This window comes from Haemaphysalis longicornis, unplaced genomic scaffold, assembly GCF_048455015.1.
Source record: "Haemaphysalis longicornis isolate Haplotype H1 unplaced genomic scaffold, Haemaphysalis longicornis Haplotype H1 scaffold_7, whole genome shotgun sequence".
NCBI classification, from domain to species: Eukaryota; Metazoa; Arthropoda; class Arachnida; order Ixodida; family Ixodidae; genus Haemaphysalis; species Haemaphysalis longicornis.
This window is the reverse complement of record NW_027526422.1, coordinates 161,777,879-161,792,416: the sequence shown is the minus strand read 5'-3', so window position 1 is coordinate 161,792,416 and position 14,538 is coordinate 161,777,879. Positions and strand designations below refer to the sequence as shown.

The 14,538-nt window shown below is 45.5% G+C and overlaps 1 protein-coding gene across 1 annotated transcript in view; it reads left to right on the top strand.

The window, feature by feature from the left end:
- Positions 1 to 14,538, top strand: part of LOC144146632 (sodium-coupled monocarboxylate transporter 1-like) — a 130,963-nt gene that overhangs the window by 39,821 nt on the left and 76,604 nt on the right. Inside the window, exon 6 of the mRNA XM_077678569.1 lies at positions 3,273 to 3,413. Within this exon, the coding sequence (XP_077534695.1) occupies positions 3,273 to 3,413 (141 nt within the window). The remainder of the gene's footprint in view (positions 1 to 3,272; positions 3,414 to 14,538) is intronic.

Sequence of the window (14,538 nt, the reverse complement as noted above, 5' to 3'; positions counted from 1 at the left end):
ATACCATCGGACATTTCCGCTGTTTCACCAGTAACAATCAGTGAATGCGTCAAAGCTTTCCAAAAGACTGGGTTAGACACTTCTCTAAGCAACAGTGCAAGAAAAATTACATAATGTGACGCAAGCGAGAAATCTTGCTGGGCACAATGCAGTGCCACGGGCTGATGCTTTTGTACTAGAGTGGCACCATGGATCAAGACTGGGTTGCATACTTAAAAGGAATAACAAAAAGTGATGAAAGGAAGATTGAAATGCCACCGTAGCCAAAAATCAGGGAGGCAGCACATGTCCGTCTCCCAGTGTGACAGAATTGAAACCACGTAATCATTAGAACGCATGCAGCCCCCTTTAATAAAAATGTAATATCCAAATTTCAATGCTTGTAGGTTTAAAGTTTTGTGCTGGGGGCTGAATCATATCGCCGGTATTGTTACTTCTTGAGGGGCCCAATTTGAAAATTTCAACGCGTGAACCCGCTTATCGGCTGTAAAACAGTAAATGTTATACGGTTAAAAAGCCATAAAACATCTTCCACTTTCGTGCGCAGTTATTATGGGACTACAAGTTGAAAATATTATAATTTTCTTTCTGTACATCAGCTGGAACCTCTTACACATTTTTTTCAATTTTCGATCTCACTTCGGAGTTGGTGCATTGTTAACACCATTGAAGCCAGCCTTAAAACTTCTATTGCCTCGCCATGTAACGCAACTCTGAAAATTAGCAAAATCTGTTGCCTGCCCTCCGCTAGTTTAATACAAAAGTAGCTCTGCTGAGACTGTTAAAAATATTACCAGGTCCCATATATGAGCACCCGAGTACCCGGTAAAAAAAAAGGAAGCTTGTGTAAGCGGTACATTGATATAATCCGGAAACTTAGCCTCAGTAACCAAGGCACATAAGGTTGCCTAGCAGCATACATAAGGATTTTGAAGGGTTATACTAGTTTGAAAGACATGTCAAATTAGTGTGCTTCGGCGTATTGTTTGAGACCGATTTTTTAGCATTGGAATATACGGGTTAGTTTATTTTGCCTTGAACATTATATCACTTTCTCAATCGTGTGCACTGGTTACCTTCAGAACAATTGCTCAGAAGTCTTCCCCTGTAGAGGGTGCTTTCAGTTCGTTTTTTGTTTTTTTGTAGTCCTAAACACATAAGAAGAAGCCTTGTCAACCAATGAAATCGGCGCCGACCATGTTTTTACTGTACACAGGGAAATTTCACCATGTCCGCACTAACTGTAATGTCATATGTCAATACGCCGTTCGATAGGCGCCAGCGCTGTTAGCGTTACTTAGCTGCCTCATCACAGCAAGAGTTACCACAATCGTTATTGCTAAAGCATTTCTCCGCGGATTTGATACGCCGACGACTCTGCTTGTGCTGATCCAAAGGCCGAAACGTCCTGGCGTCTTGACGAGCCATCTTGATGAGCTTGGTGCCCGTAACTATAACTGCTCTCACAACTCCACCTTTAGGCGAATGTCTCGACAGCGGCCTGACCAAAGCATCTGCCTGAGTTGCGCGAAGGCTATGAGTTACAAGAAAAAAACACAATGTATGATCTCATCACGCGCAGCCATTTATTGCTATTCGTGATTTGCTTTTTCTCAACGTGCCCTCGGCCAGTTGAGGTGTCGGCGAAACGCCAGACAGTTAGCGGCCTCTATCTTCCCTTCCCCCACCCCCGACACCACTTCCTCCTATTCCTCCTCCTCAACGTGCCCAATTCAGTTTCATTGCGAGTGGGAAGATAGCCTACACGTATGCAGATTGTCCACAACGTATGCTGATGGCCCGCACCTTCAGACGTTTCCGCGGTGACTGCGTGTATAGGCAGAGGCAGAAAACACAGGAGAAGGCGGGTATGCGGATGCGGGATATCAAGCCGAGCTTGTAGCAGTGCTGCGGTCTTAGCATAGCTGACAGTTTTGCATGGGTAGCGCCGGCGCTTCGACACTTTCCTCACCAGTCACCCGCATACTGGTAGAAAACGGGCTGTGCAGTGAGCGCCGCGCTGAGAAGGTACTATTGTGGGTAGGCAAGAAGGACGGAAACAAAATGCAAATACTGGTGCACGCGAAAGAAGTGTCATGCACTGAATCACGCTGGAAAAAAATTCATACGTTACCATTTCGGCGGATCAAACGCTGGGAAGGGTATGTCATAGGCCAGCTAATACTATTGCAAGCTCTTAGATCACGAGCAAAGTTTGCACCCAGGCCGAGTATATAGTAATGAGTGACGCGTTCCTTGCGATTCATCAAGGAATCTTTAAATGTATTTATTGTTGGGGACGTCCAACACTTTCTCTATTACCTCAACAGTCTTTGCTTCTGCAACTTAGTCACACACCACCGCCTGTATGGACGCAGGCTTCGCCTTAATGGTACTCAGGCGTCATCAGCTAAAGCAAGCATTTCAGACTTCGCTGTTCACGAGCTTCCCAGCATCCCCGCCAGCCTTTCCCTCTTGAGCTAATTCAGCGGGAGGCTGTTTTGACCTATTGCGTAACAGTTTACAGCAGCCTGACTCTTCCTCGTGAGCCTGTTTCTGGTGAGCTACGTAAATATTCTGAATTTCTCTAGTGTCACTCAAATATGCCTCTCTATATCTACCTTTCTGAATATCTGCGTGCCTGCATTTATTTTCTCTACAGTCGTCAGGAATTCGTACCCGTCGCAACAATATTAGGGTAAATGTTTGGATGGTGGGAAGCGCGAAAATTACGTTCACATTATCCAAGCTGAAATGTCTTCTGAGAGCAACGTGTTCACTATTTTGGTGCCGATAGCGCGCACCCCATTTTCAAAGCAAACGCCGTGCGCCGTGTTCGGATGCAACAGCTTCCTTTTTTAGCCCACTAGTCGCTATGTCCAAGGTTTTATTGGTGTCATTATTTTAATAGAAATACCTTAAGGTTCCCCCCTGGTATTTTTGCTCTGCTGGAGCAAGCGTATGCCTCGAAGAGAAGCCTCGGCTACGACGCGTTTTTCTAACAAAGTAAATGTCGCAGCATCTAAATGCAAGCATTGACATCTGCGTCTCAGGTTCGAGTAAAACAGACAATACCCACTAGCTACCAGGGAAGAAATTCCCTTAAAAACAATTAAAAAATCTCCGCGTCGCACTACACTTTGACCACGACACGTGATGGTACTAATGTAATAACGGAATTTTAAGGTAACCACGACAAAATAGATACAGGAAACTCATGATGTGTTTGGTTTCAGCTTCAATGTGCTCACAATAGAATTTCTATTTTTCAGCGTCAGGTTGGACCTAACCCGAGACGAAACTGTCTGGGCATTGCTGATTGCGGCTTCGCCTATGTTTATAAGCCGGATTTGCTTGGACCAAATGACTGTACAAAGGTACCTGGCGTCCAAAAGCCTTCAACAGGCGAAACGGTGAGACCGAGAAAAACCATTTCCACATGAAGGCTCTCGTAATGGTCATAGAAAAACTATTTGTGTTCAGTACCACAAAATAATATTGCAATATTGATGAGAGTAACATAGAAAGGTAGAATCAGGTAAGCGTGACGCCGGTGAGCAAAAACCACTTTGTACTATCAACACACCCCTCTGACATAATAAAAATATCGAGACTGGTATTTGTCTGCTAACGACATTTAGATTGGGAAATACGGTGTGAAGGGTCACCTCATGACATTTCACAGCGGTACATTGCTTTGAAAGCTGGTTTGCTTTGGAAGCAGCAATAAACATCCTGGGCCATCTGCACTAACGTGAAACCTGTGGAAGGGCGAATAATGTAGTATTCTTAGTATTGTTGGTACACTAAAGTGTATTCTTTGTACCTTCGCGTTTTTAGCAACGGAGATGAAACCGTTGGGCGGTAGAGGGATACAGCTTCGGGTAAAAGTCTGTAGTCTTTTAAGCACGAACATCCGTATCGCGAGGCGTAAACAAGTGTCTCTGTGTTTTTTGGGGCGAAGCTTCATAAGGGCTGGGGCTGTTGTCGTCGTCGTCGTAATCGTAGTAGTGATTGTTATTTCATGTAGTAACGGTACCAAAATACCCGGAAAATTGTTTACGCATCGAGGTAGAACGTAATCCGCACTAAAAAAATTAAAGTCATCCCCTCAATGTTAAAGCTGTCGCGAGTGCAGAGTAGTGATCCGCCATAATGGGGGGTGGCACCGTTATCCGCTCGCTGCTAGCACCCATCACGCTTTTCACCGCCCTGTCTCACTCCTCTCTTGTCGAATATGCAATTCAAATTTCCCGGCTTGGCAGTGCTCGCGCGCCCCGGCCGGAAACGGTGGCCGCGGCCCTTGAGTTCTTTTGTGCTTTCTTTCATTTCGTTTTCTGGAGCTGTTTTGCGTCATTTCGAACGCGGAATTTTTTTCTTGCTTGGCTGAAGCCTTTCTGCGTCATATCAAACGGGCCATTTTTTTTTCTTGCGCGGATGGAGCCTTTCTGCGCCATTTCGAACACGCCACTTTTTTCTTGCGCACCCGGTTTCCTCAATTACTATCGCAAAACCCCTCCCAACGAGCATTCCTAGCTACATGAACACGGGGGCTTCCGTTTAAATACACAACTTTTGCCTGGAGTTTTCTTTGCGCTAAACAACGGGGAGCTGTATGACAAGCGCAAGCGGTTCACGAGGTTTGAACTGTTATGACTATTACGTTCGGAGCACCTCAGGACCGCCCAACGTCCGCCCGCGTCCGGGCTCACAGCACTTTAAATAGCAAAAAATCAAACAGCCATCGGCAAGATTCGAGCCTTTGTCTGCTAGAACAGACACAGTTAGTGTCAGGCGTCTTACCCATTGTCCTACGACCGTGCGTCAGCACCCGAGAGTCAAACGGCTACTCCCTCGCCTGTAACGGTGCGGAGTACCTTAAGACCAAACAATGTCCGTCCGCGTCTATCCGTGCCCACACCAGCATCAAGCGAAAATCAAGCGAGATTTAATTTGAGCCGTGACTTTCAGTTTCATTTAGGGAATAATCAAGGTGCAACTCGCGATTCAAATCGAATGACGGTGGCGGTGCAAATCGTATGTCACTCGGGGCGCAACTTGGATGTCATTTTCAGTACTCGTACTCCGCACCCTTGCCATTATCCACGGAGTGGAGATGCCGCCATTTTCTTAAACTGCGCGGTTTTCAAAGCCTCAACGTGACTGCCTGATGACGGTACACCAGGCTCTACTTGGGTCCGTTATCTCGCTGCTCCGCCTGATTCCGGAATTCGCTTGACATCGAGGATTAGCGAGATACCACGACAAGGCGGTGAGCCCATAAAATGCCGTACAAATAATAAAAATAACGGTACTTACGCCTCGCACTGGAGCTTTCGTAACGCGGAACTAAAAAAAAACACCTGGACACTCTTTTACGCTTTGTGCTAGCGATCTTCGTGCTTCAAACACAAGAGACTTTTACAGCAAAGCCATAGATATAATAACCCCAACGGTTTCATCTCTTTTCGCAAAAACACGAAGGCGCTAAGAATGCGCTTATACACACCATGCTTCGCCCTTTCCCAGGTTTCACTTTAGTGGTGATGGCTAGAGATTTTTAGTACGCGTTACGAAGCACTCCAGCGCGAGGCGTAAACGAATGTCCCGGTGTTTTTTAGTGCGTAATACTGTCTAGCGCGAGGCGTAAACAAGTTTCGCGGTGTTTTAGTACCGTGAGAACATAAAACGAGGCTTATGGCGGGCGACGCAATGACACGCCGAGAGCCCCAGCACCTAAGGGGCTTCTCCCAGAATTATACAAAATAATTTTTTGTATCACACACGGTATAACAACCCACCCGACCCCTCAAGAGCTCAAACATGTGCGTCGTTCTTACAGGAAGGCAAACGGAATTTGCCTTGGGGCCGAGCTAGCCTTCTCACAACTGCTCCGTAGATCTATATTAAACTGGCAATCTCATAACTTTTAAGACTGTATTAAACAATGAACATTTATGACGCTGCTACACTCTAATAGCCTCGCCTGCGTGGCGTCAGCGCGTTAAACCCTACAATCAAATCAATCAAAACCATCACTCTAATAGCCATGTAGTTTCAATATTTTAGAGCTGTGGCTCCGGTACTTCCTACTGACACTTCTAATTAATCTTACCCCACGTCGCTTTCTAATACGGGTAACTCCTGAAATACCGCTCGTCGCTTTCATTTCTTTTTATACCAATCAAGCCCATAATTAGCGGGAGCTTGTATAGCTAGCTTTTTATTAGAAAAAGCGCTTCACTTATTAAAACATTGATCATATATTTATCAGCACGGTCTTCTTCATCAGCCTTCTCAGGTCCACGGCAGGAGGAAGGCCTCCCCCACTGACCTCCATCTGCTCCTGTCCTGCTCTGCTCGAATCTACAGTCTTCCCGGAAGTTTCTGATTTCATCCCGTCCTCGTGCATTGCCGTTCCCTTTCTTCTATGACCATCTCTTGGTATCCATTCCGTTACCCTAAATTTCCACCGGTTGTCGGTTCCCCGCACTACATGGCCAGCACAAATCCATGTCTTATTTCTTTATTTGAAGTATGTTATCGGTAACTCTATTTTGTTCTCTTATGGACGTAGCTTGTTTCTTTACGTGAGGGTTATTCATAACATTATTCGTACCATGGCCCATCGAGCCGACCTAAATTTACTTTCTAGTTGTTTAGTAAGGCGCAACGTTTCAACTCCGTATGTCATCACCGGCAGTATGCAGTGGTAGCAGATATTTTATTTGACTGACAGGGGTACCTTACTTTTCATTATTTGAAAGTGCCGGCCCAGTGCTCCCCAGCCCATACGTATTCTACGCCGGATTTCTCTCTCGTAGTTGGGGCCAGAATAAACCATATTTACGAGGCAGTAATATTCTGTTTCGTCTTCCAGCGTTACGTTTCTCAAGCTGAAGATTACGTTCGTGGCATGCCTATTCCTTATTAGCCTAGATTTATTCATATTATATTTATAACCCCACGGGCGTGCTTTCTGATTGTAGTTGTTCAAGCATTGTTTGCATGTGTTACGCTGTCTCACTCAGCAAGACTATGTCGTCCGCTAACCTAAAATGGCCCAAGCAGTAATTTCTATCCTTATTTATGCTTGCCTATTCAAGCTTTCTACATGCCCTCCAGAGATGCGGTGAATAGTTTTGGAGAGTTGGTATCTCCCTGTCTTACTTCTTTTTGGATAGAAAATTTGTCGCTGTCATTGAGGGTGGTAACCATGCCCGGGAATCCTTGAAACATAAATATTTGCAAGAAGTCTTCCGTAGGCTTACATTATTCCGTGATATTTCAGTGTTTCTAAAACGGCTCTGGTGAGAACGGCATAAAAGGTTTTTCTAAATTTAAAAATTCTATATAAAGAATTTTACTGTATTCTGCGGTCTCTAATTCTTGAGGTTCCTGGTATCTCCCTTCTTATGAATGAAAATAATGTTGGCGTTTTGCTACGCTATGGACATTGTTTGAGTCTTCAAGCCTTCCGAATGTTGTACCGCAAGCTGTTTCAGTACAGTATCTCCTCCGACGTTCAAAAGTTCTACTGTTGTGCTGTCGTCACCTTCAGCTTTTTCTGTAGTAGTAGTTTCTGTAGTAGTAGTAGAACCTGTCTACGGCTTCGTTATAATGTCTGGTTGTAGGCGCATAGGCCTGTACTCTCTTAAACCTGTGTAGCTTGTTTAGCTTGATAACAACAGTCGCTTCTGTCTGGGTAATTCTGAAAGCTCCTCCACGTTTCCTTCAAGTTCTCCGTGTATTAAAAATCCCACCCGCGTTCTTTCTTCTCTTGGGGTCCACTGTAGCATTGAATATGCCGCTAGTGAGCTCCATAAACCTTCTAACTCGCCAAACCCCGTAATACCCGAATTACGGTCCGAGAGCTCCTCTAGTAGTACAGCTAAGCTTCCTCACTAAACAAGGTGCGTGCGTTAATGGTGCCATGGTGAATTTCAAAAGGCGGCCTCTCCGGACCAAGAGATTCTTAATACATTCTGCTGTATCGCAGTTCCGCCAGCCGTGGACAGGTGCTCTACAGCTGCTGGGGACAAAGTGCCGAGATTTGGGTGGGTTAGTTATGGGAGGTGGCGGCCAACTACCACACCAGGGTAGCCACATCCTTCTCTGGCGAGGGACTGCTTTTCGCGTTTCTAAGAGAATTTCTAGCATGCTTCAATCATTCTGGTGTAGCCCCTTAGGTATCCGCGATGATGGTTACTTCCGGAGATGACAGCACTCCATACCTGCATGTGTTCATTGCAAAGAGCCACACGAAAAAGAGTGAGGGAGTGAGAGAAGTTCCCTGCCGACGACATTTTCGTACACGCCTGTATTGATACTGAGCCAGCGTTTGTCGGTTTCCCTCTTTATACGAGCGGTTCAAAAGGATTAAGCTGAAACCTTGGCTTACTGGTGAGATTCACTCGTATCTGACAGTTGGAAAGGTAAGTCACTGCCATCCCCAACTGTATAGCTACAGAAAGTGGCTAGTGTAGAGTTCAGCTGGCATGATAAGCTTGGTAAGAGAAGCTGTGTTTCTCAGCTAACACTCAGTTGTCTAGTTTGAAGCTCAGCTCGCGCATTCCCGCCTAAGCGTGTCCGCCATAAATACAAGCTTCTCGAACGTACGATGACGCCATGATTAGAAGCTTCTATTCATATACAGGTAAATCCGAATATAACGAAACTCGATCTTACAAACTTCCCCATGTAAGAAAAAAAATTTGATTCCCTGCAGGTGCCTATGCAGCTCAATGCTTTTATGAAATCAACCTAACTACAATGATTTCCCGCAATTCCCCATTTATTGAAATGTTTCGAAAAACCGAGAGATAAAAAAATGGAAATAGTTATTCATACGTTTCGTCATAACGCCGCCATGACAATTACGCCATGTTTGAAAAAAAAACTATGCGTCTATTTTCTTTTTTATCGACATTTAGAAGATAAACTCAGCAGTCCCATGCCACCAACCGCGGCGTCGTTGCAAGCAGGCTTTCCACCGATCTGAAGGGACACGACGCCACCATCCGTGCCACTTCGTCCGAAATTGCGTCAAAGCAAAATGACTTCAAGGAGACGTAAAACACGCACGAGAGGTTGGAGGAAGACCTATTTATGTGGTTCAAAAATTATGAGAGATAAGAACATTCCGGTAACAGTGGAAGGGGAACAAAAGAAACCGCTGTGTTTTGCGCGACTGCTCGAGTGCCACGACTTCAGCGCAAGCCGCGGCAGTGTAATTTTTTGCCCCGCACACTTTTAGCCCATCGGTGAAATATGGGCTGGCAAACGTGGTGCCCGGCCGCAATTTCACAATGTCAAGGTAGCGGTGGGAATCGACTTCCTTCAGACACAAAATTAGTGAAATCCAGTGCTTGTAAGCAGTGAGTCCCGATTTTAAGAAGGTCTCGACTGAAAGAAATTATTCGCGGTTCAAGTGAGCTTGCTAGATCGGGTTCTAACTATATATATATATATATATATATCAGGGTGTCGAACCGGAACTGAACCGAAAAAGAAATAACGGTTACCGGTTCATGCTGAAAGGGTTCGACCCTCTGTAGTTGACATTGCACAGTCAATGATATTCAGGCCTTTTTTTCTTTCACGTACCATCAACTTCGTACCTGCTCGCGCACTTTCCCCTCCAGACAATTGAACACTATCACGTTCTATGTAACAACAAGGGAAATGAATGAGCACCAATGTAACAAGGGTCTATTGCTGCAGGAAGCGCGAGCGTAGTGGAAGCTGACCAAACGAAATGTCATTCTCCGCAGTTTGCAGGGGATATAAAACGACTTTGCCCTTCCCGAGCTGCAACTTTATTGGAGCAATCATGCTGCAGGAGTGCTCCAGTGCGCAGCAGAGAAAGCCCGATGTGTGAAAACGTTTTCCATTTCATAATTTGTTTAAAAGGTCCGACACCTGCAAATTGTAATATTTGACAAGTGTGACCGCAGGAGCTGCTCAGTGGCTAAACCGCTTGCTGCTGACCACAAGTGGCTTCGATGTCCCTTACCCACGACCGTTTTTGAGGACAGTACAGTGGACAAGCTCCGTTTTTTACAAGTACAAATAACAACAGATATGTCAGGGAAAACTGTTAAGGTGCGCACCTAATGTCTTGGCGAGAAACTGCAGTCCTCGACCTTGTCTTGGAAGCAGAAACAGTAATAAGGCAGATAACACGTGCAGAAAGGAAGGCCGGCACCTCACACTGTACCATTCGCCGAGCGATCATCTTTTCTGCTTGTTCTGCAGTTTTGTCTCTTTCAGATCTGCTTTTTTTTTTGAAGGTGCACTTGTACTGACTGCCCAACTCGCTACATTACTTCTACTGCTACTCGTTCCGGAGGGGAGTACTGATTTGATTTAATTGCGGGGTTTAACGCGCCGACCCAGCACACGCGATGAGGCGCGCCGTAGTGGAGGGCTTCGGATTAATTTTGACCCCAAGGGGATCTTTAACGTGCTCCGAAATTTCGTACACACGGGCGTTTTTGCTTTTCGCCTCCATCAGAAAAGCAGCCGCCTCGGCCGGGAATCGAACCCGCACCTCGCTCTCACAGCGCCTTAGCCACTGAGCCACCGCGGCGGGTCAGAGGGGAGTACTGCTGTGGACGAATTAAAGAGCGTCTACCCAAAAAAGTTCTTATTATGCTCCGCGCGTCAAATTTCCGTTTCATTTTGTAACAGCATAATGATTACGCCGTCTAGCACACGGAACGATGGCCGGGGGTCAGGCGGTACGATGACATACTGATTGTAATGCACACATCCAGTATAGCTTTCGCAGAAGGAATTGAAGTGGTCAGAGCAATAATGCAGTGACTGAGCGTTAACTAAAGCTTACTTTTAAAGGAGCCATGAAGAGAAAATACAACTTCATTTAATTTGAAAGACCTAGGATTCAGTATCTCACTCAGCTCCATTAGAGCCACAAAAGATGTTTTTTTAACAGAAAAAAAGCAAAAAGTATTTAAAAACATTCAAATTTTCCGCCACAGTGACGTGTTATGAGCAAGAATGACGTCATACGGACCAACAATAAAACATAATTTTCAGTGCGTTAACTGCACGTTAGCATTCAAGTGATGCGGTCAAATGGAACTAGAGGCCCCATTACAGACGTCCAGTCATGTGTCGTCGCGACAGGTCAGTTAGGCGGCCGCCAATCGCACAAACAAGGTTCCGTGACGTCATAGAAAAGTTGCGGGAAATTGGCTAGGGGGTCGCCTTGGCTTCACACGTATGCTTTAATATCTCCGTTATTTGTTCAAAGATTGCGATGATATGGCATCATTGTTATCGGGCCTAAGCAGTCTTTCTAATAAACCCAACTTGTATTTTGTCTTCATGGCTCCTTTAACAAAAGTGTGGCTAACACCTTTGATAGGGTGACAGCTAACAAATTATTCAGGGTGACCAAATGATCTAATTCATTGGTAGTATTTATGTGCCTGTAGTAGGATTTTTCTGTTTTCTTACAAATATAAAAAAAATGGGCGCATTGGTATTAAGCGCTGATATTTGAACACGCCAGTACGCAGACCTAAATTTAAGGCTTCAAGGTTAGCGTGATGGGCGATTCCATAGCGACGACTGCGATTTCAACAAAAAATGAAAGGGCAGAAAATATATCCCACCGTCACATCTTTTGGCGGTGGCTTTATGAATAGTCGCTAAGACAACATAGACGATAAAGTAGGTGGTAAATCGTCACCACTTCATCTGTTTTTCTAATATCTCGTGATTATTTGAAGTTTGCTTTGTAATTGCGCCACTGCCCTTGGGGAACAGCAGCATTTTAAATTTTTGTTTGTGTTTTGATTTTACTGTCGCTTTAAACTACTAAATGTTTTTTTTTTCTAATTTCAGTGACAATTCAACTCGTCGAACCGGTCCCCGAACCGGTTCAAGCTCCCGAACCGGTTCGCGAACCGGTTCGGCACGTCATTTTGTCGAACCGGAACTGAACCGGAACGAAATTATTTCACCCGAACCCGAACCGTAACCGAACCGGTATTTTTTTCTGTTCGACACCCTGATATATTTATATATATGTGTGCGTGTGCGTGTGTAAGGGTGTGTGTTTGTATGCTAAAACGCCAAGCGAGGCATAGGGGAATGGTTAGGCTCTTTTACTACGGTAAGTGAAGTTAAGGTTTTGAGAGTAGTGTTAGAAAAAAGGGGAGAAAAACACGCGATCCCGCACTGGGCACGTGTTTTTCTTCCGCTCTTTGCCGTGTTATCGCAGTAGTACGGGACGCACGTGAACTGATTTCTTGGTATCTTGCGAACTGCTCACGTGGCGCAAGCCCATGCGCAAGCCTGGACGACGCTACGCCACCCGTCCGCGCTCAAGCTAAAAAATCTCGGCTTTTAAGAGCGGCTCAGTAAAGGTCAGTTTCGGCCGGGCGGTCTATGCCAGTGTGCGAGCGAACGAACGAAAGAAAGAATGATTAAACGAGCGAAGTAACGAGAGACAACGCGAGCGAGAGAGTGAGCGAACGAACGAGCGAGCGAGCAAACGAATGCTCATGTAAAGTACAATGCCAATGCTACCATTATCCCAGAAAAAATACAACGGAGTGCCCGGGCACTCGGCACTACTTTTTCGAAATCATCGCATAATGCTGCTTGCCCGGATTGCGATAATGATCAACGGGGTAGTATTTCGGTTTCTGGCATGGGGACTGGTCTTTGAAACCGGAATGTTTTGCCTACATGAGCTGGAGAACTAGCGCGTAAGAACCTAGGGATTCCACTCGAGTGCTACCATGACAGCGAAAAGTATATGCGTGACCGACCACAGGACATCAGCGACAAGGCAAAAAAGTGAAAAGGGGCTTTTCTTTCAATGTTCGCTAAACCGACAATTTGTAATTTGCCTGTCATTGCCAAAGTGGTATGTGATTCAAGTGTTGCATTGATCGAGCACTTCCTGTTTTTATCTCGTCACCTACTTGGGAAAGACGCAGTAGAGATAACCGTTTTCGACGCGTCAAGTCTTGTATTGGTCAACCTGTGTGCCCGTCAGTTCGAAAACATGTTCCGGTTTCTTCCGGGTACAAGTGATCTTTTTTTTGCGAACAGTTTGCCAGGTTCGGCTATCTCAGGCGCTGCCGGATTTTCTTGCAGCTTGATTGTAAATGCAGGGAAGGATTTTAGGCGATTTTAAAGAAGCTTTGATGTAAGTCAGGTTTCTGTGAACTCGCTTTTCGATAGATTTTTTGAGTATGGTGTAACGTAAAAGATTACATACAAAAGTTTGGGGCAGTCTGTTTCCGGTACTGCGCTACAGACAACTATTCAGTGGAGGCCCAGGGCCGGACGTAGAGAAGAGTTGATTGATTGATTGTAGGGTTTAACGCGCTGACACAACGCAGGCGATGAGGTGCGCCGTAGTGGAGGGCTCCGGATTAATTTCGACAACTGGGGATCAATTACCTGCGCCGAAATCTCGTACACACGGGCGTTTTTGCTTTTCGCCTCCATCAGAAAAGCGGCCGCCGCAGGCGGGAATCGAACCCGTTACCTCGTGCTCAGCAGCACAACGCCCTAGCCACTGAACCACCGCGGCGGGATGTAGAGAACACTTAAGTGTGGAGCTCCACAACCGGAGGTGAAGTCGTTTTTTTTTTCAGACTTCATTCAGGGATACTTAGCGTGAAACTTGGCTACAAGAAAATAAGTTGCATTCACAGCGGGGTACTGCCTGCACAATTTGCAATCAACCAGATAACAAAGACCGCATTCTTTTACACTGCTGAATGGCGGTTCACTTTTGCGATGTTACGCGGGACACTTTACACGAAGACTTCCCGTTTAACCCGCATGGCACACGCTATTTACCCACAGATGACAATAACGATGGAGCTTCCCACGATTTATTAATTCTGGTGGGCGTTCACAGCCTACGGCGGGCACGCATGGCGTAGCTCCATGGTGATATGGGTGTCTGGCTGGACTGCAGTTTCTTCGGCAGAGTTTCAAGCAGTTCGTTGAGGGGCAGAGAGTCCAGCAGCCACTCCCAGATTGGTTGGATGTTATACTCTAAAGTGATAATAAATGGCAAATCTACGCCGGGAAGACAGCTGGTAGTTTTATTCTGGCGTGGGACGTACAGCTAGCCGCAAGTGGTTATGTTAACCTAAATGAATACTAAATGAATACTAAACTGCGATGAATGAATACTAAAATGTGATCATAGCAGAATTGAATACACGCCGGTTGCTGAATGTGAGGGCCCCAAGTTCGATTCCCAACACGGGAGGCGTTTTTTTTTTTCAAAACACGACACGTGGCAACGCTCTCTCGTGTTTCTCATTCTTCCTTTGCGTTCGTTTACATTCAAGCTGATTGCCATCGAAGGAAATGAAAGTTTTATGCTTTTGTGTGACGACTTTCAGCCGGGCTATTAAATAACGAAGCCTTTTATCGAAGTGTACCTTTGCTTGACTGGCTAGATTAGCATACAACTAGCTGGGCAGCTACATAAAAATAATCAACCAAGAGTGAATGAAAGCTTCATCGATTGTT